This window comes from Monopterus albus, unplaced genomic scaffold (assembly GCF_001952655.1).
Source record: "Monopterus albus unplaced genomic scaffold, M_albus_1.0 scaffold106.1, whole genome shotgun sequence".
Classification (NCBI taxonomy): Eukaryota; Metazoa; Chordata; class Actinopteri; order Synbranchiformes; family Synbranchidae; genus Monopterus; species Monopterus albus.
Genome location: NW_018127986.1, coordinates 1,592,833 through 1,612,555, shown reverse-complemented (window position 1 = coordinate 1,612,555; position 19,723 = coordinate 1,592,833). Strand labels below are relative to the sequence as shown.

Sequence of the window (19,723 nt, the reverse complement as noted above, 5' to 3'; positions counted from 1 at the left end):
CAGTTTTCAGTTTAAATGTTTAATGTAACCAGGGTGCTGCTCTGGCGACTGTGGCTTCATTGTGTGCTCTCTGCTGCAAACATTAGGAGCTGCTCGATCTCAATCCACAGGAATTCAACTCCTTTCATACACAGCTTATCAGACCCTCCTGTTAACTACATAAAAGTAGCCCTTGTTTTGCTCACAACAATTCATTACAGTTAATAGGACAAGCACCATATAGGTTTAGTGGATGAAGGGGACCAGGCATTTTGACCATGGGGAGAGTGAAGGCATCGCGTTTCTCCAAGCGTGTTGCGTTCTGCTTGTTCTAGTGTTTAATTACTCTCCATTATTATTGGATTGTGTTGAAGTTTCAGTAAAATGCGACCTCTTGTCTGTGTGGGATGTGGAGGAAGGGATAGTCACAGGCACACAGCAGAGCAGAGAATCAGAGCTCACAGTTGGGTTTACTTTTGTCGTCACCACTCATCTTAAAATATTCTTGAGCTGCTAAAACTTCTTCTCCACTGCCTAATGACCTGCTCAACCAGTGTGAAGTTAATGTAATGTTGCTGTTAGGTGGCATTAGGGGTTAGGGGAGGCAACAGTGGTGTGGTGGGTAGAGCGGTCGTCTCCCAACCAGAAGGGTGAAGGTTTGAATCTCTGTACCGGCAGTCCACATGTCGAAGTGTCCTTGGGCAAGACACTGAAACCCCCCGTTGCCCCCGATGGTTAGAGCCATCGGTTGAGGTGGCGCCACAGATGGCTGCCATCGGTTCTGTACCGGAAACAAATTTCTTGTGTGTAACATACTGGGCCAAATAAAGGTGATTATCCTTATCCCTATTATCCTTATTGGTGCGTAGTGTCTGACAAGTTCTACAACTACTAGAGGGTGGTATTGGACCCCATACTGTGATAGATGCACAGCATTATATTGATTTTAGAATCGCATTATTGATTAAAATTCCTATAATAAAAGTTGGCGATTTTGTGTGTTTCACAGCTGAGTTGGCTCAGTGTTGACTTCAACAACTGGAAAGACTGGGAGGATGACTCAGATGAGGAGATGGGCAACTTTGATCAGTTCTCAGATGTAAGCAGCGTGATTAGCATGGTTTAAATATGCCATAATTATTTTGAAAATGTCAGTTAAAGAAAAAAAGTTCTATAAGCTTTAATGCAAATGGTCAAATAATCACAGACAAAAAAAAACTTACACTTGACCAAGGCCCAGCAATGTCTAAATCTTAGAATGTGTATAGATCAGTGATATTACTGGAATATTGACTACTTAAAAAAAAAAAAATCTAATGTGCACACGCACAGTCCTAATCACTATACTAGTGAGTACAGATGTAAAGATTTGTTGGTGGGTATGCTGACCATGAATTGGAGCATGCTAGGTTCACATTTAATCAGGATTGTTTGGTGCATGTTATTCCCTGCTTTTCCTGTCTAAAAATACCCTATAAATTGTCCTAGTTTGAGTGTGTGGAATTGGGTCTTTTGAAGTAGCAGTATAGTAGCAGCATTCATTTAAATTGGATGCACTTGGTTTCCATTTAGCAAGTAAAATGAAGTCTTAAATGCTATTGGTTTACTACTACAGATGATGAACAACATGGGAGGCGAGGATGACCTGCCTGATCTAGACGGTGCAGATGATGTAAGAATCCTTCTTCTTTTACCTCATTTCTAAGGATTAATCCAAGATTCACGAATAAAAACTGATCATAAAGCAAATGCCACTGTCAGTAATGTTACTATGTTGAACTCTTCTTGCACCATTAGGTGATGCTATGTAATATTTTAACCTGGTACCTTTTGTCTTTTTAGGATGAGTCTGCAGATAGCGATGATGAGAGTAAGCGTTAGTCTTTGTATTAACTCAAATTACAACTGTATATGACTGTTTCAATGCCAGATGACGTGTTTGTTTTGATGGGGGTTTAATGTTATTTCTGTTTTGACTTTCAGAAATGCCAGATTTGGAATAGGAGGCTTTAAGACTGGAAAGAAAACAGAAGAACAGAGCAAGAAGAATTTTACAAACATACATCTTGAAACTGAAGGCAGTGACAAACTGTGTATATATGAGTCAGTAGCCATATTTAAATCCATAGCCTCAGCTCCAAATTCCTGACTGATCAGTTCACTGAAGGTTAATATGCACGGTATTGTACAGAGCAGCTATATCCACTTCCATTTGTTGTACTGCACCTTTTTTGGATATCTGGTTTTACAGTTAAATATTGCAACTAAGCACACTTCTTTCTTTTTTTTTTTTTTTTTTTTTTTTAAATTTAAAAAGCTGACTTTAGCCCCCTTTTTTTTTTTTTTTTTTTTTTTTTTTTTTTTTTTTTGAGAAAAGCTGTCCTTAAATAAGCAATATGTGTTCAGATTTGGAATTTTGTTTTTAAAAGAATTGTGGTTTAAATTGATTAGGCCCACCCATTCCTAATACTGTAGCTTAAAGTTGTGTAGTTAATCTCATGATTTAAGAAGACTTTAGCTATGTAGATCAGAAGGTGTATTCACTAACTGGGTTCCTCTAAAACCTTCCATGTGCTGTGACTGATATCCAGGGAGCCAGTCTTTGTTTCTGTAGCCTAACCTTTCAGCTTACATGTTTCCCTTTAATTTACATTTATTGTCTGTAAGATTGGAATATTCTGAAATATTTACATCTTCCTAGATCACCTACTTTGGTAATCTGAATGAATTCCATAAGAAGTACATAGTGTCTTAACGTTTCCTCTCTCCATATCCACCTGCTGTAACATGCACTCTGACCTTAGAAAGCAGAAGGTGAATTGTTGCAAAAGAACTTAAAGCTTGTTTGGGTATGAGCATCACATGGTTTTGTTGACGTCCTCCTCTAGGTTTCCATTTATCTAGAATAGAACATCCCTTGTTGGTGAGGGAGTGTCAGGGATGTGGTGACCAAATTATATTTGCACTGTCAATAAAATGTAAGGGGATACAAGTAATGTTGAATTACAGTGGAAATTCTTTTTTTATTGTCTACATCATTCTAATAAACTGTTTAAGAATCATTTTGTAAATGATATTGTGTTTTATTTGTTTCTTCTTAAATACAGTGTGTGGCAAATGTTGAAAAGGAGGGTCCTGGTTGGTGTGACCTAACACCTGAATAGCCTTGGATCTCTTGTTTGGTTCCAGGATTTGTGCTCAGTAGGCACATTCAGCAATTGAGTCCAGTACATCACGATCACTGTGACCTCAAAACAGAATTATGACCTTAATGACTCAGAAATACGGAATGTAATTAGTATCATAGAGGTGGAGTCTGACAATGATGTGGATTGTGTTAGATTAAAAATAAATTAAAAGCAACAGAATTAAATTTGGACAAGAGATGTTGAATGTCATTAACACCAGGCTGTTTTCTATATTGTAAAGAGAATCTGCTGGCAACCTATATGCTTTTCAGCTTTTACAGCCCTAGCTAGTTTGGTTTTATATAGCAGTCAAGCTCAGACTGAGATGTTGAACACCATGATAACATTTTGACACAAGTAGTTTTCATAGTATAAACGCTAAAATAAATGTTATCTATATATTTAAGGTACTTAAAACTTAACAGTTTCAAAATAATCACAGTTCTTCTTATGGAGCAACTCACTAGCATAACATTACTGTCCTGCATTGGAGTAAGCAAAACAAGATGGTGATAAAACGCACCCATGGGACCCCCGTGTTTAGAACGCCATTGATCTGGGCCTTCTATAGACAATCAGTAAAAAAAAATCTGATCCAGTGAAGCAGGGGCATTTTAAACCGTTGACTGTTGAATTTAATAAAAGTAGTCTAACTTATAATGCATGTGTCTACTTGAGTACAATTTTGTGATCTACTAATAGAACTTTTATCAATCGGCGCTAGGGCCCAGAAACCTCCTGGTTTCCGGCCCTGAATTTTAGCATACTTCCTCGTCAAGTCTGATTTCCTCACGGTCATTTCCGAAAAAGTGAATGGAATATGCAAAACCAGTTTCCTGTTTTCACCCCGAGCCACGTTAAAATAAAACAGAAGATTTGACAGTGTAGCCAACGAAGGTGCCAGAAAATGACTCCAGTGAAATTTAAAAAACCATAGGCTAAGACAAATACAGGATTAACTAGACACAAACATCAAACTAAAAACTGGAAAAACAAAGCAAGATGAAAAAATATCCAATTCAAATAGTCTACTAAATATATTTAGTCTAAATTAATAAAATGTTTTGATAAAAACAACTAATGAATAGCTTCTACAAATTGTAAGGCATTTGATAGGGTGTGTATGTAGGTGGGCTGCTGTTGGGATGCCTGACAGCTGCATTTGTAAACTACAAACTTAGTAATAATGATAGGATAATGCATTTTTGTATAAAGTAAATTAACCTACTAAAGTGGTGTATATAAAAACAGGCACGACTATAAAGTTCTGTTTACATATTACGCTAATTAACATTTAGCTGAAGATGTTTTTCCTAGGCTACTATGAATAGCCTAATAACAGCGAGAATCTTGTAATATTGTTATTATTATTAGTGTCATTAATTTAATTTCTATTCTATTTTAGCAATAAGTGCTGTACGTTACTATTTTCTCCTAAAATAATCCTTAGCGAAATGTTCTTAACGTTTTAAAAAGTAAAATTACTCGTGGAGGAAGAATGGTCATTGTCACATGTATAGTAATTGTATAGGTTATTACTTAATTATTATTACAAATGTATTAATATGCAAGCATTTTAATGCAGACTGATATATTATAAAATGCAGTATTATTAAATTAGCTATTTTCATGTGAAGTTTCATGACTAGTGACAGGATGTGTGTAGTTATTGTTGGGATGCTGACAGTGCTCGCTCTGTTCTGTGATCATGGCTGCACCGGACCACACCAGCCATGTTTGCTAATTTAAAACCCAAAGGTTAGGGAATAGTAGTTTATTATTTATCGCTGTGCCATCGTCCCCCGTACATTCGTTAAGAAGAAGGTTTAGAAGCATTTACGCCTTCGAAATCCAAGGACTGAAAGGTTGAGTAGCTTTAATTCAAAAATCAGCGAAACTTTTGATGGTGGTATTGTGGGAGGATGATGCTCTGCAAAAATTGCCTGTGTGCGTGCAGCGTAAACAATGTAACTTCATCTGCCTGCTAGCTAACGTTAGCCCGTGAACAAAAGGGAGCACGCCTCCATCTGTTAACAAGCGAGTCTGAGCGACTTAGTCATTGTCTGCTGACCGGCTGATATTTATATTCACCCGCGGTGCTCTCAGTTCCTAGTGGGCATCATGGATCCAAATCAGTGTGGTCGCGGTACCTGTTACCTGGCTATTAGCTAACATTGCAGCTTAAGTACCGTACTTACTCTGGGTATACGTTAAGGATGCTATCAGTTAGCTATCTAGCTAGCGTGCGATAGCTATGTCCTATTGTGATGCTTTGGTAAAATAACCTTGGCACTGAAGCGGGGAATAATTTTTGTGTGATGTTTCTAAAGTAAACTGTCCATTCAACCCCTTTGTGAGTTGAACTTGTATCTAATGTTACGGTATCAGTTGTTAGCACAATTAGCAGCGCTTTAAAGTGAATTGTTCGTTTGATAATGTAGCTAGCGCGACTTGGCTAACGCGGCGCCAGCTTTTGCAACGGCCTTGTTGAATTAGGAAATCATGTATCCATATGTGGCTACACGGTATCACGATGGTACGGAGTGTTAACAGTTCCTTAGGCCTCGGAGTGACAAAACATTTGTGGCGATTCTCTCCATTGTTGGGCCACCGGGTCTTGAATACGGCTTGCCTGCCTGGGCCGTGACTACATTTATATTTGCAGATTGAGGAGGCTGTGCTCTTGTTAGCAGCGCCTCATCAACGGTAATGATGAGCTCCTATCGTAATATTCCGGTTGTCCATTACTGCTCGCTAGGGCCTGGCATCTGCTGTTGTTGGCTGCGACATTTTGACGGTTGTTGTTGGAACAAAATGGTACTGTCAAGAGTTGCAGTTCATACAATTATTTAGGATAGACATTTTACGGAGGAAATGGTACGTATTACGTAGCTTCTACTGTCTTGAAAACGGCATGCAAATCAGTTAAAATTAATTAAATAATATATTTGTGATTCACATGATGCATACCGTGCGCACGAAGCTTAACACTGTTAAGCAGTTACATAACCAACACACACTGTACTGGCGGTGAACAATGAATATTAAAGTGTAAAGTTGTGTATTTTTTCTGTTTTTGGATTTCAGATGGAGTCAAATAACCATTTCAACTATGGCACCCACTCCTCAGCAAACTCAGGACTGAAACTCTCAGGGGATTCTCCTTATGCGAATGGGTCCTCCATGAGTTTTCCTCAGCAGGCGAAGAGTGAGTTTTTTTTTTTTAAATCCTTGTGCACACTGTCAGAGTGCAAAATAAAATTAGGCTTATTGTGAAAATGGTTTTTATAGCACCAGGCTTCTTATCATTTTTAATTGGATACCATAACCCATCTCAGCATTAAAATAAACAAATTCAGTGTATTACTAATGCAGATTAAACTAAAACTTGACTCATGTTTTTATGTCTAACAGATATTAACGGTGAAATGAATGTGAATGGCGTCACTACTGTACTTGGGTCCAGTGTACCTGGTTCCCAACCACCAACGGCTTCTTACCCACACATGAGCAACCACCATCAGAGCAACATGGGCTATGACTACTTGTGGGGAGGACACCCTCAGTATGGTCCAGCAATGGGTACCTCTCCTGGGCATGGGATGCACCAAAAGCAGCCTTCACCTGGGATGGTACAGCCTCAGTCACAGCACCACTTCCAGGGCCAAGGACAGTACCAAGTGAATGGCGGTATTGAAAGTTCCCACCAGTCCCCTGTGGCAGGCCCACCAAACATGCCTCTTACTGGAAGTCAGTACTGGAACAGGAGTAATGCTGGCCCACAGCAGATGGGTTATAATTCCCACAGCATGTACGGGACATACCAGGGTCAGGCACATCCTGGGATTACGACGTCCCAGCATCACCAGCAGCAATCCTTACTTCCTCCCCCGCATCAGCCGTCACAGCAGCACCCACACTCTCACCATCACCACCAGCAACCTCAACATTATGGCATGCTGCCTAATGGGATGCCCTACTACCAGCATCAGTCCCAGCATCCCTCCCTGCCATCTCCGGAGCAGCAGCCGCCACAGCAGTCTCAGCCCCAAGGCCAGGCTCAGATGATACCCCCAGCTGCTCAGAATTTTACACCACCACGTGGCAGCCCACAGCACCATAGTTTTGGCAGAGGGGGTACTGGCAGCCCTCTCCCTGTGAGCATGCCTTCAGCACCAATTATGTCACCGTCAACAGTGCAGGATAGTGGATCACCCAAGGGCCACAACAGGGAACGGAGCCCCCATGCTGGTAACGTGGGATTGTCTTCTGTCATGCAAGGTGACCACTTGACATGTGAGGATTTTTATTTATTTTGGCCTATTAGATTTTAATCTATTTGTGTTTTCCTGGTTTCCATAGAAGGTTCTTACCTTAATAGATATGTTTGGATTTAATTAGTTGTACATTTTGATAGTATTTCTGGTAGCTATATCTACCTTTTCTTTCTTCATAACGGAACAAATTGTTCTCTGCTACTTCATTTCCTCTTTTAAAGCCACCAGATGAGTTGATAGTTGTATAGTCATAAGGGTTTCTTCCTCTTTGGCCATATTTGGCCATCCAGGTACTGATCATATGGCACTCTGGTTGCATTACAGCTTCACGTGTTATCTGGAAAAACTGGTATTGTTTAAATGAATACAGTTATTACAGCTAACTGAGTACAACATAGCTGGACATATTTCTTTAGTTTGTAGCTGAGAAGATTAGATCATTAATAGTATATGATGTTAATGATAATCAGTTAACTATTATTTTCCAGTCACAGCTTCTCTGACATAATAATGAACTGAATATCTTTTGCACTTTTAATCAAACAAAACAACACATTTGAATGCGTCAGTTTTGACCCTGGGGAATTGTCATGGCTGCTTTTGGCAATGTTATACACAAAACAATTATTTGAGAAAGTGTTTGGCTAATTAATTGATAAATAATGAAAATAACTGATATTTGCAGCCATGCCAAGTGTATTTCAGCGCATGAATGTTTGATATTCATCACTCTACCGGTGTTTAATGATTAGGTAGTGCCGAGGTTTAACCAGCAGGTGCCACTGTTCTGATGATGTGCTTCACCGACCAGCCGGTTTCCTGGGGACAGCTAATTCCTATTGAACACAATTTTATTTTCTACATCTCACTCTGAATGTATCATAGTATCGACTGTTTAGTAATTATGATTCTAATGTTGATTCTCTCTTTTGCTCAGGGCATACGAGGGAAGCTGTTAAAGAGGGCGACACTAGCTATAATGGCAGCGAACGAACATGTGTTGCACAGAGGCTACCCAAAACTGACAGTCACCCACCCAAACCTTCTGTGCCTCATGTGTCATCAGCAAGTGATTATCGACAGCATTCTGAACAGCCAGCAGCTCAGCATCCAGAAATGGCTTCACCTGTCAGAGACGCAGCCAGTTATCCACCTCACCAGTCTGTGTCGTCTCAGCTTTCTGCATCTACATCACCCACAGCAGTGTCAACGTCTTTAGTTAAGGCCTCTGTGGCTCCTGCTGTTTCTGGATCTCCCACATCTGCACATGGGCCCCCACTTGTTTCATCTCATGATTTAGAATCTCCTCCACCACAAATCTCAACACCCCCAAGCATGTTCTCTGCTCCATCTCCAACTGCTTCTCCCAGACTTTCCTCACCTCCGCTGATGGTACAAGGCCTCAGGCCTCCCACTTCTACTGCAACTGAGATATCCTCTGCTGGATCTAAGCATCTGTCAGCGGGGTCCTTTTCTTCTTCTTCTCTGCCCATACCACCTTTAGCTTTGGCTGATAGCGTTTCTAGACCTGCCCCGCTTTCTTCTTTCCCTTCAGCCTGTTTTCCATCAGAGTCTGTGACCCATCAGAACAAGCAAGAATTGCCTCCTACAGCATCTTCTTACACAGTGTCTGCACCCGTGTCATCACTTCAGCAGATGGTTCAAGGGTCCAGACAGCCTTGCTTTCCCGAGTCATCTGGAACTCAGCATGAAAAACATGGACCTCCAAAACTGATGTCTGCCACTTTGTCAGTTGGAAAATCCTCATCAGCCGGTGTGGCTCCATCTCTTGTGTCAGTATCAGGATCTCTGACCTCAACACCACCTGACTCTTGTTTATCAACATCTCAAACTCCCACATCTGTGCCAGTAAGTCCTTCTGCAGACAGTAAACGTTGTGTACCAGCGTCTATACCCCGGCACGGTACATACACTCCTCCAGCTGTTGACTCTGGTCATTCCACTGCTTCTGCAGCCTTGTCACCACCGGAAGTGGTGAACGTATCCTCTTTAGCAGCTCACAAAAGTCCTATAGTCCGACCTCTGTCTACCCTACCTCTTCTAACCACTCAAGCCTCCAGGACTGCACCCACGTCTGACTCTCCTGCCTTGGTGTCTGTGCCTCCTGCAACAGTTGTGTCTTCTGGAGTGGTCCAAAGTTCTGACTCTGAACAGAATTCTCCTAACACTACTCCTTGGCATGCACTAAAGCAGTTGTCTCCCAAACCAGAGCACCATGGTCTTAGCAAGGATAGGAAAGTGTTGGGTGATAAAAGAATTGGAAAAGCTGAGGAACACCTCACTCAGCTCGATTCAGGCATGATAAGGACACCACAGAGGGTGGAAGCAATCGATTTTCCTGGGAAACCTTTGCAGACGACTGTTCCTTCTGATCAAAAATCCAAGAAAAAACTAACTGAGAGGCACCACATGCAAAGCGGTGACATGTGTGAGGCAGAGGACTCTACAGAGAGGCACCCTCTATTCAGAAAGTCCCCACAGCTTCACAGCACAAGGGTAGAACAGGAAGAAAGTTTTGTTAACTCTTCACTTACTGCTTGTCAATATGATGGTAATTCAACATGTGACACCCCCTCTAGAATGGAAGCCAGCTCTGTTTTGGGAAAGACCTCTCTTTTAGATGGTGAGGGCTCAGGCATAGATGACTCCACTCACTTTGACAACAGCTTTCACATGAGAGAGGACAGCTCTCAGTTTGACAGCACCTCATATGCTGAAGAGGAGCCATCTACTGCATTCGACAGCACTAGAGATAGCAGCTGCTTTCTGGAAGACTCCAGAGATGACATGTTGGACTCCACTAAGGAAAAAGAAACCACGAACCGTTGCCAAGTCACAGGGGACTCCATGCTGGAGTCTTCTCTAAACACCACCTCTCAAATGGAAGTGAACTCTGTCGACTCAAGTGAGGTGTCCGACTCGCAGTCATGTGTACAATCTCAGCCTGGTTCTCAAGGTTTGTTCTGAAAGTTCGTAAACATGAAAACTATTATTGTTACTGTTGACAAACAGTAATTATTTATGTAGAATGATTTATTACAATATTTGTTTTTGTATTCTCCCTTGTCACCAAATGGAGATATACATCTCTTCTTATTTTGATGTTTCAATATGTTACATTTGTGGTTACTGCTAACAGTTTAATATCATTGTTTCATCTTTAATTAGGACTTGAAACAGAGTGGGAGCCCAGAGGACACAATACACCAGACTCAGTTGGACGGATTAGCATTAAGACCGCTGCTAATGAGATGACTCCCCTGAGATTCAAGATGAGAGATGAGACCTTTATGGCCTTCAGTACCCCAGCAGAGAACCCAGCTGTACACTCATTCCAACCAGTAACTGACCAAACTGTGTCAGCCGCTGAAGGACACTTGAAAACCCCAGCAAAACCACGCAAACCTCGAGCTCCAAAGGCAATATGGATTAAAACCACAGGTATCCAACATTCTCTTTTCAGCAGAATGGTAGTTTAAAAATAGAAGCTTTCAGAACTAATTTTTGTGTTTCTCTTTTATTTTAAGCTCCTGTGGAATCCCAGCGGAAGCCCAGAGTTCGAACTCTTAAAGTGGAGAAGGTCAAGACTGATGAGGAACGAGACAGTAAAGAGGAGGAGCCCAAGGGCAGGAGGAGGAGGAAGTCACTCAAGATGGATGTACAAGAAACATCAGGTGTATCTGGAGAGGCTGGGTCCTCCACAGAGGCGGCTGATTCAATCACAGCCACGATTGAAGCTGTTTTGGCCAACGCTTCGGCTATTAACACAGCAGCTGAGAAACCCAAGAAGGCAAGAAGGGTCAAGAAACAAGACCAAGAAGGAAATGCGGTAAAAACGGCTAAACAAGATACAGAAATGACTGCTGATGATGTTGAAGAAAATGACGATGACAGCTCTACTGCAGGTACTGGTAGTATGATGTGATGGCATTTTACCCAGACATATCACAGTTTAAGTGTAATAAAAAGTCTGGTTGTATGAATTTTTTTTTTAATAGGTGAATCTAACAAACGGAGGGTTGCAACAGAAGAACAGGTCCAGTTCCCTCTGCTGCATGGGTAACTATTCCTTTAACCACTTTTTGAGGCTTTGGATCTGATTGAAATACAACCTGTTAAGGTATCCAGTCAGAACGGTTTATAGAACAGTTCTCAGCATTGCTGACCATTTAATACCTGTGAACTGAATGATTACAAAACACAAAATATCACCAGTTATGAATTGTGAACTAACAAGAGCTGGGCTTCCCTCTCGTGACACATTTTGTCCATTGATGGAAAAAAATCAGTGGTTTTTAAGTTTTGAGAAGTTTTCAAATGTGTGCAGTGGTATTGTCTTAAATTGTTTTTAAAAAAATTAACCCTGTTCACCGTAGTTGGAAGAGGGAGATTCATGTGAAGAAAATGGAGAACCGTATGAAGGGTGAGACTTGGTATTACACACCTTGTGGAAGGAGGATGAAGCAGTTTCCTGAAATAGTCAAGGTAAATTTCTGTGGTTGCAAAACAGAACCAAAAATACTGAAGTCATTGCTTTTCCTGTCAAATACAACAGATAATGTTTACTTTGTCAGAGATCAATTTTCTTCTCTCTTGCATGTTCTGTCATTTCCTAATTGCCTTGCTCAGTACTTGAAGAAACACACTGACAGTGTGGTCACCAGAGAACATTTCAGCTTCAGCCCACGAATGCCTGTCGGGGACTTTTATGAAGAGAGAGAAACTCCTGAGGTCTGTATATTTTGCTGAGAACTGCTCCTTTTTACCTAAGCATAATTTAGTCCTAACAATAAATTTCATACCTTGTCTTACATTTCAGTAAAATCATTGTCTGTCAGTGATTTAGACTGAAACTACATCAGATTTAAAATAATGGCATTGTAAGCATTTCAGAAAAGTGTAGAACTCATCACGGGGATTCAGTGTTCTGTGCAATATGTTACAGGGTATGAAGTGGATCCTCTTGGCTAATGAGGAGGTTCCCTCTATGATCATGGCCATCACTGGCCGGCGAGGTCGACCTCCAAACCCTGATAAAGAGAGACCCCGCAGAGTTCGAGGCCTGAAGGGAGGGCAGGCCCGCCGGCCCGGTAGACCTCCCAAACCCAAGATGATTGACCTCCTTAGCAAAGTGGATGCCAAGCTGTTAAAGCGACTTGAGGCCAAGGGTGAGTGGATGTTGAGTGTAGGAGTTCTGTTTGTATTGGGATGTTTGGTATGACTAATGATTCAGCAGTGATGTTCATGTTCCAAAACCAGATGGCTAACTTCATATATAACCTCAAGAAGTTTGCACTGTGGCTAATTGTTTCTATTCTCTTTTTACAGAAGCTCTTACTGAAGAGGAAAAGGAGAAACTTGCAAAAATCAAAAAGAAAATGAAGAGAAAGGTATGAAGTCTTTGTAATTTTGGTCTGTTATACTGTTCATATCTCATCTTGATTTTGTTGCTGATATTTATTTTTTAGGCAAGAATGAAGAGAAGGCAGGATGCTAAAATTAAGAAAATGAAAGAGGAAAGAAAGAAAGCCAAGGTGCAGACAAAATTCAACACTAAAAACCAAAATGATATTTTAGCATTGCCCAGAGCACCACATCTTCATCACCACCACCTTTTCTTTCTTTCCTGTGTGGTTTCAGCTTGAGCAAGAGACAAAAGGTGTAGAGGTGAAGACTGAACCAATAGACCTGATGACCCCAGAGGTCACACAGCCAGCATCAGAGTGTGCAGCAGAGCCCAAGAAGCCTGGCCGCAGAAGGTCAGTCAAGGTAGAGGCTACTCCACCAGTACAGCAGACCGACGAGGAGAGGATAGCCCAGGGTAAGAGGGTGCTAGGTGCTCGGAGTAAAGCCAAGGCTCTGGCTAAAGCACAGGCAGAGGCAGAGGCGGCAGCTCAGGCTGCTCTGGCAGCTAAGAGGGCAGCGGAGAGGAGAGCGCAAGCCCAGAGACGTATGGAGGAAAGGAAGAGGCAGCAGCTGATTGCAGAGGAGCTGAAGAAGCCTACAGAGGACATGTGTCTCACTGACCACAAAGTGAGTTTTAATTTAAACCAGGTCTTCTTAGTTAAAACTGTGATTGTATAGATTTGTCAAAGTGATCCTGACTTTCAAACTTTGTGTCCACCAGCCCCTGCCAGAGCTGTCCCGTATCCCTGGTGTCGTTCTTTCTGGAACAGCCTTTGCACACTGCCTGGCTGTGGTTGAGTTCCTACATGGCTATGGGAAGGTTATCGGTCTCAATATACCCAAAGACGCACCCAGCCTTGCTACCCTACAGGAGGGCCTCCTAGGCCTGGGCGACAGCCAAGGAGAAGTCCAGGACCTACTGATAAAGCTGGTGGAAGCTGCACTCCATGATCCAGGCCTGCCATCATATTATCAGGTGTGGGATTGGAGCAGAAACTATTAGCCAGTGAACTAGTTGTCTTTTTTTTGTTTTTGTTTGTCTGTTTGTTTGTTTCAAGCAAAAGCCCAAACATTCATTGTCTCCAATGTGAGGATTTGTAGGTTTTCCTTGTTTTCAGTATTAAACTTAATTATCTTTGGCTTTTGGAGTGTTGGTCTGACAAAACAAGACTTTCTAGCATTTTGTAGACCAAATGATTAATTATCTGTGAAAATAACTAATCATGTAAATAATTGATAGTCACAACCCTATGAGTAGAGGATTTTTTTTCCATTAATGTGAATTTTGATGATAAACCTTGTCTACATTTTCTTTTCCATCCTTCTGTTTCACTCAGTCTGTAAAGATCCTGGGGGAAAAGCTGGTTGAGCTAGAACTAACCCGCAGCACAGTTTCAGAAGTACTTCGTATCTTTTTGGAGTCTCACGGTTATGAGACAGAGGTGTGCAACACACTGAGGACCAAAACATTTCACGCCCTGCCTCCTGACACCAAGGCAGCAATCCTGGGTTTCCTGGTGGAAGAGCTTAACAGCAGTAACACTGTGACCAGGTTAGACTAAGAAGATTATTTCTTCTAAGACTGCTATAAAATCTAAGTTTGTTACTTCCACACTTCTGTTACTTTATTATTGTATTGTCTTATGCTTCAGTAACATTGACAACACGCTGGAAAACATGGCAACCTACAGGAAGAACAAGTGGATCATTGAGGGGAAGTTGCGCAAGTAAGACCATGGTTTTCTCTCTTCAGATGCAGAATAATTACACAGATCTTTTATCAGTCAAAGCACAGAGCCAGACAACATGCTGACTCTGATTGTCTTCTCCCTGCCAGACTGAAGGCGGCACTAGCGCGTCGTACAGGACGCTCTGAGGAAGAGCTGTGTTTTGATGAGAGGAGGCGCAGTGCCAGAGTGGCCGAGGATGAGAACCTCAGTCTGGAGGAGAGTGGTCTAGTCCTGGAGAGAGGCAACCGCCGTGCACTCAAGGAAGAGCCCAAACTGAGCGATGTACGTATCTGCTCAGGTGTTGGTTAGAGTCGCAGCCTGATCATTTCTGTATTTAAATGTTTTTTTTTTTTCTTCTCCATGCTACAGAGTGAGAGTCCTACCACCGCCAGCATTCCAGAGCTTGAAAGGCAGATAGATAAATTAACCAAGGTAAGAGTGATACTATGGAGACACAGTGCTTTGTACTTTTATGCTATGCTGTATTACTTATTTTTCTGCTTTGGGATCTCCACAGCGCCAAGCGTTTTTCCGTAAAAAGCTGTTACAGTCATCTCATTCCATGCGGGCCATATTACTGGGCCAGGATCGTTATCGACGAAGATACTTGGCCTTACCTCAGCTCGGAGTAGTTCTGGTCGAGGGGCCAGAGGAGCTGTTAAGTGAGTCTAAGAATAAATTAGAATTTTTAGACTCCAGAAATCCTTGGCTCTGTGTCTTTTGTCTACATTTTCCTTACCTCTGTATCTTGCAGCTTCAGTAGATGTCCTTGTAGCTGAGGTGCCAGTCACCTTTCTCAAAAAGGAGCCCAAAGTTGAGGACACCCCCAGGCCTACCACTCCCCCTCCTACTCTAGCCTCTTCTGTTACCCTGCCCCAGATCTTGTCTCCAGAGGAGGACCCCCTCCCTGGCACTGCATCCCTCATGAGCAGGCCAAGAGGACGCGGTCGCCCCCGAAAAATTAAACCAGAAGTGGAGCTTCATCTCCGCACAGCAAAGATCCGTCGCCACCGCCGCCGAAGCAGTGTCAGGTCTCGAGGTGAAGAGGGGCCAGGATCACCAAACAGTGGCATACAAGACCTCACGCAGGCTGCTTTCCAGAGCTGGCTCAGCCAGTCACAGGAAACGCTGACCAACGGCACATGCTCTGCGGCAGGAGAAGCTCCAGAGGGAAAACGACCAGAGGCGAGTGTGAAAGACATGGCAGAGAAACAGGGACAGTGGTTCAACCTGCTCCCCAAACAGCCATGTGATGATAACTCCCTCACCGAGCCCCAGATACCCACTTCTCCCAGCTCACCCCCTAAACTCCACCCTCAAATCCCAAGCGCTCTGCCTGCACTTGCTGCTCCACTCATGCAGGTTTGCCCACAGCAATCAATACAAATACATTTTATGTCAGAACAATTCACTTCAGGTATTTTGTGTGATATATCAATAATCTCTCCCCACCCTCAGGCAGACCCGTACTTACCTGATTTGGCTCCTGCTGACCCTGTGGCCCCACCAACACCACCGGACATTCCCCCCACACCTCCTGCGTCCGCTGTGCTTGTTGGTGCTCCACCATCACCACAACCCCCTCAGCTTCTTCCAGCTCCTATTGCTGCTGCTCCGACAACTCCCGTTAAGCCAGGTCGCAGGCGGAGGAGAGGCAGCAGAGGCAGCAGTCCTGCACGCAGGGGGCCTCGAGGAGCTGCAGCTAAACGCCGTGGCCGCCCACCCAACTCTGTGTTCCAGGAGCTTGAACAGCAGTACTTCACCCAGCTAGTGGTCAAGCCCATTCCAGCATGTTAGTAGTGTCTGCTTTAAAGAGTGTTGTGATTAGAAGCTCACAATCTGTGAGATGTATTTGTTTTCCTTGAACTGCTTTTCACTGCTACCACGTGTAGTTATTCGTAAACTTTAAGACAGTTCAGAGCTGATCTTGGCATTTAGGACTCTTCATTGCATAGTTATATATACTGCTTTTCTACTATTGGAGCCTAATGAATGGTATACCCCTTAGCTCACCCCGCGTAACCTCCCAGGTGGATGCGAACCGTCCTGCTCCCCCCATTGTATTTTCTCTGTGCTGGGTCTCCCTCTCATACACACAACTGAGCAGACGGAGAGCAGATGATGCGGAGGATCACTCAATAGTGCAAGAACCAGCCAGTAATGGAGACTGTATGAGAAATTTATCAAACAGCTGTTGAACAAGCAGAACACAGACTTGCAGAAATGTGAAGTCTGTGCTGCTTTTCCGAGGCCACTCACTGAAGGCCCCGTTTTGCATTTAATCCACACTGTGCTTGTAATGCTAATGCTCGATATACGAAAAGTGAACATTTAACCAGTCATGGGTGTCTGCTCTGCGCGCACTCACCCCTCCTCATTTGCTTTTCTTGAACTTGATTTTAGTACTCCCTCCTGAAGTGTACCAAAATTTAGCTCCCAGAGTGCACCCCCAAAGCGGATGCATGGCAGTAGAAATAAAACCCCTTTATTGTGGTGGTCTCAGTGAAACATAGAAGTACAGTCTCTGTCTTTCTTATTTCTAATGTGCGGTGCAATGTACATGTTTGTTTTCTAGCAATGGTGCGTGGCTGGTGGTGGATCAAGGATCCAGATGAACTGTATAGCACCTTACAGGCCCTCCATCCAAGAGGCATCAGAGAGAAGGTGCTCCATAAGCATTTGGCTAAACACATGGAGAGCCTAGCCGAGATGTGCACCAAACCTATCGATGGTTAGTGGTGTTAGTAAATGTACCACCTCTGTTGTGTAGTGGAATTTATCACTCAGCATCATCTGACTACAGGCTTTTTTTTTTTTTTTCCCTTCTGTGTGTTTCTGCTGTTCCCCTCCTTACAAATCTTCTTTCTGGCTAGACCCGATATTTGAGCTGAAGGTAGAGCAGAAAGATGCACTAATGGAGGCGCTGCAGCAGCCATGGCAAGTTCAGGAGAAGGCTGTGGAGACTGACATCAATGCCCTGCAGTGGGTGGAGGACCTGGAACAGAGGGTAATCGCTGCTGACCTCCATCTGAAAGTAAGAAATCACCTCACTTATTGTGTGTCCCCATTGTGCCACATTTAATCAATCTGACTGTCAGGTAGCTACCATAACTCAATTTGAGTTGACAAAGGGCAATTTAAAATGTGATTACTTTAGAAAACTACATGAACAGCTATAATACCAAGCTATGTTGACAATTTGCTCTTTTAATTTAATTTTTAAGAGAAGATATGACTAATATTTCTCATTGTAACAAGCATGAAATGGTTGCAGTATTGGTGAATGCTGTGGCCACATGCTGAAATATAAAAAGTAATCTCAAAGTCAAGAAGTGTTTAAATACAATTTTACATGTATGCCTTTTGTGTTTCTTCAAGGCACCTCCCCAGAGCGCACTGAATGATGCCGAACTCAACACAGAGACATCGGTGGCAGAATTTCAGGTAACCTTAAAACACTTGATAAATTTCTGACATGAGTACAGACCTTGTTCTCTTAGGTCTCACATTAGTTGTGTGTGACTCCTGTTTAAGTCTCAGTCATTGAAGCTTAATAACTCCCTGCCTTCATTCTGCCAACTTTCAAGCCCTACACAATCCCAGACCCCGACTCCACACGGGATGACCTCCAGTACTACGAACATGACGCTGACCCACGTGATGACTGGATTGTGCGAACTAAGAAAGAGTGGTCTGGCCTGCCTCGTATCGCTACACACCCGCTGGACCTGGCTGTGCTGCGACTGGCCAATCTTGAGCGAAACATTGAGAGGCGCTACCTGAAGGAGCCACTGTGGAACCCAGCTGAAGTGATGCGCCTTGCTCCTCTCACCCCTACACCAGGAGAAGATCATCCCATGGATGTCATTAGGTGAGAAGTGCAGGTGAGATCATGTTGTTTTTGTCTCTTATTTTAACTGTATTTTCTAATCTTTTGCCTCTGTTCCAGTTTGGAAAGTGAAATCACCTCACGACTACGAACGTGGCGGCAGGCTCTAGATCGCTGCCGCAGCGCTCCTCAGCTCTGTCTGTGTTTACTGCAGCTGGAGAAGGCTATTGCTTGGGAGAGATCTGTGACTAAAGTGGTATGGCTTACTTTTTTTGGGAGCACACTGTGTAAAGTCACCAAGCATCAGCACCAGATTTGAATTTGTCATTTTAACAAAGGATTTCTTCTCTTGTGATCTCTTTTCTAGACTTGCCTGGTTTGCAAGAAGGGAGACAATGACGAGTGCCTGTTGCTGTGTGACAGCTGTGATCATGGCTGTCACATGTACTGCCTGAGGCCCAAAATCATTCAGGTGCCAGAGGGAGACTGGTTTTGTCCGACCTGTGTCGCCAAGGTCAGAGTCAGTCCTGTGATTCTTGACTAATAAACAACTTCAAATAGAGTATTTTGCAGCTGTTCAAGTAATCTGTCATGCTGCATTTGTTCCTTCTCAGCTCAGTCTGCTCCATTATTCACTCTCTCATCAGGCGGAAGGTGAAACACAGCGCTCTTTCAACACCAGAACCAGGGTAAAAAAGAGAAGATATGAAGATGACAGCTCTGAAGATGAGATGACACCACGACGTAGTGGCGGCATGACAACGCGGCACAAGGACAACACGGCACCTTCCTCATCTTCTCGTTACTCTGGAGAAGGGGCCAGCGCTAAACGTCGTCGCATGACAACCCGCAACCAGCCCGACCTCACCTTCTGCGAGTGAGTCCTGCTTTCATGACGGTCGAGCTATTCTCGTATTCATTTTGTATAAGAGAACTTTTAAGCCTTCAGGCCAATGTTTGTTTTGGCTTTTACACTGTGATATTAGTCATTTATTTTATTTTTGCCAGGATCATTCTAATGGAGATGGAGTCTCATGCAGATGCCTGGCCGTTCCTTGAACCTGTTAACCCCCGATTGGTGCCAGGCTACCGCCGCATTGTCAAGAACCCCATGGACTTCCTCACCATGAGGGAGAGACTGCTACAGGGAGGGTAAGAGCAGACCATGCTACATATTTCATCTCATCTGCATTTATTAGTTCTCATGCATTCAGGATTCACCGTGTTAAAAGTTGCTATGAAAAAGGCAGCAGTCTTCCTTTTCTTATAGTTTGCATTTTTATTTTAAAATAT

General features: G+C 43.0%; 2 protein-coding genes across 7 annotated transcripts in view; both read left to right on the top strand.

The window, feature by feature from the left end:
* The window catches only part of ptges3b (prostaglandin E synthase 3b (cytosolic)), a 5,511-nt gene extending 3,232 nt beyond the window's left edge, over positions 1-2,279 (top strand). Inside the window, exons 5-8 of the mRNA XM_020610593.1 lie at positions 989-1,078; positions 1,595-1,651; positions 1,822-1,849; positions 1,963-2,279. Of these exons, the coding sequence (XP_020466249.1) occupies positions 989-1,078; positions 1,595-1,651; positions 1,822-1,849; positions 1,963-1,982 (195 nt within the window). The 3' untranslated portion in view covers positions 1,983-2,279. The remainder of the gene's footprint in view (positions 1-988; positions 1,079-1,594; positions 1,652-1,821; positions 1,850-1,962) is intronic.
* Positions 2,280-4,819: 2,540 nt separating this feature from the next.
* The window catches only part of baz2a (bromodomain adjacent to zinc finger domain, 2A), a 17,546-nt gene continuing 2,642 nt past the window's right edge, over positions 4,820-19,723 (top strand). For 2 of the 6 annotated variants that reach the window (XR_002275716.1, XM_020610618.1), the window contains exons 1-29: positions 5,150-6,044; positions 6,255-6,375; positions 6,582-7,463; positions 8,382-10,421; positions 10,634-10,906; positions 10,993-11,370; positions 11,464-11,524; positions 11,842-11,950; positions 12,095-12,196; positions 12,411-12,633; positions 12,794-12,855; positions 12,934-12,999; positions 13,106-13,498; positions 13,593-13,847; positions 14,209-14,423; positions 14,524-14,598; positions 14,709-14,883; positions 14,971-15,033; positions 15,119-15,263; positions 15,356-15,963; positions 16,060-16,393; positions 17,177-17,332; positions 17,475-17,635; positions 17,980-18,045; positions 18,189-18,472; positions 18,551-18,686; positions 18,798-18,944; positions 19,078-19,307; positions 19,439-19,582. Coding sequence is in view for 5 of the 6 variants with exons in the window: in XM_020610618.1 (XP_020466274.1) it covers positions 6,042-6,044; positions 6,255-6,375; positions 6,582-7,463; positions 8,382-10,421; positions 10,634-10,906; positions 10,993-11,370; positions 11,464-11,524; positions 11,842-11,950; positions 12,095-12,196; positions 12,411-12,633; positions 12,794-12,855; positions 12,934-12,999; positions 13,106-13,498; positions 13,593-13,847; positions 14,209-14,423; positions 14,524-14,598; positions 14,709-14,883; positions 14,971-15,033; positions 15,119-15,263; positions 15,356-15,963; positions 16,060-16,393; positions 17,177-17,332; positions 17,475-17,635; positions 17,980-18,045; positions 18,189-18,472; positions 18,551-18,686; positions 18,798-18,944; positions 19,078-19,307; positions 19,439-19,582 (7,907 nt within the window). In the remaining variant the exon portion in view is untranslated. Of the gene's footprint in view, positions 5,033-5,149; positions 6,045-6,254; positions 6,376-6,581; positions 7,464-8,381; positions 10,422-10,633; positions 10,907-10,992; positions 11,371-11,463; positions 11,525-11,841; positions 11,951-12,094; positions 12,197-12,410; positions 12,634-12,793; positions 12,856-12,933; positions 13,000-13,105; positions 13,499-13,592; positions 13,848-14,208; positions 14,424-14,523; positions 14,599-14,708; positions 14,884-14,970; positions 15,034-15,118; positions 15,264-15,355; positions 15,964-16,059; positions 16,394-17,176; positions 17,333-17,474; positions 17,636-17,979; positions 18,046-18,188; positions 18,473-18,550; positions 18,687-18,797; positions 18,945-19,077; positions 19,308-19,438; positions 19,583-19,723 lie in introns of those variants that run through there. The other 4 variants (XM_020610619.1, XM_020610621.1, XM_020610620.1 and 1 more) reach the window with 4 other exon arrangements.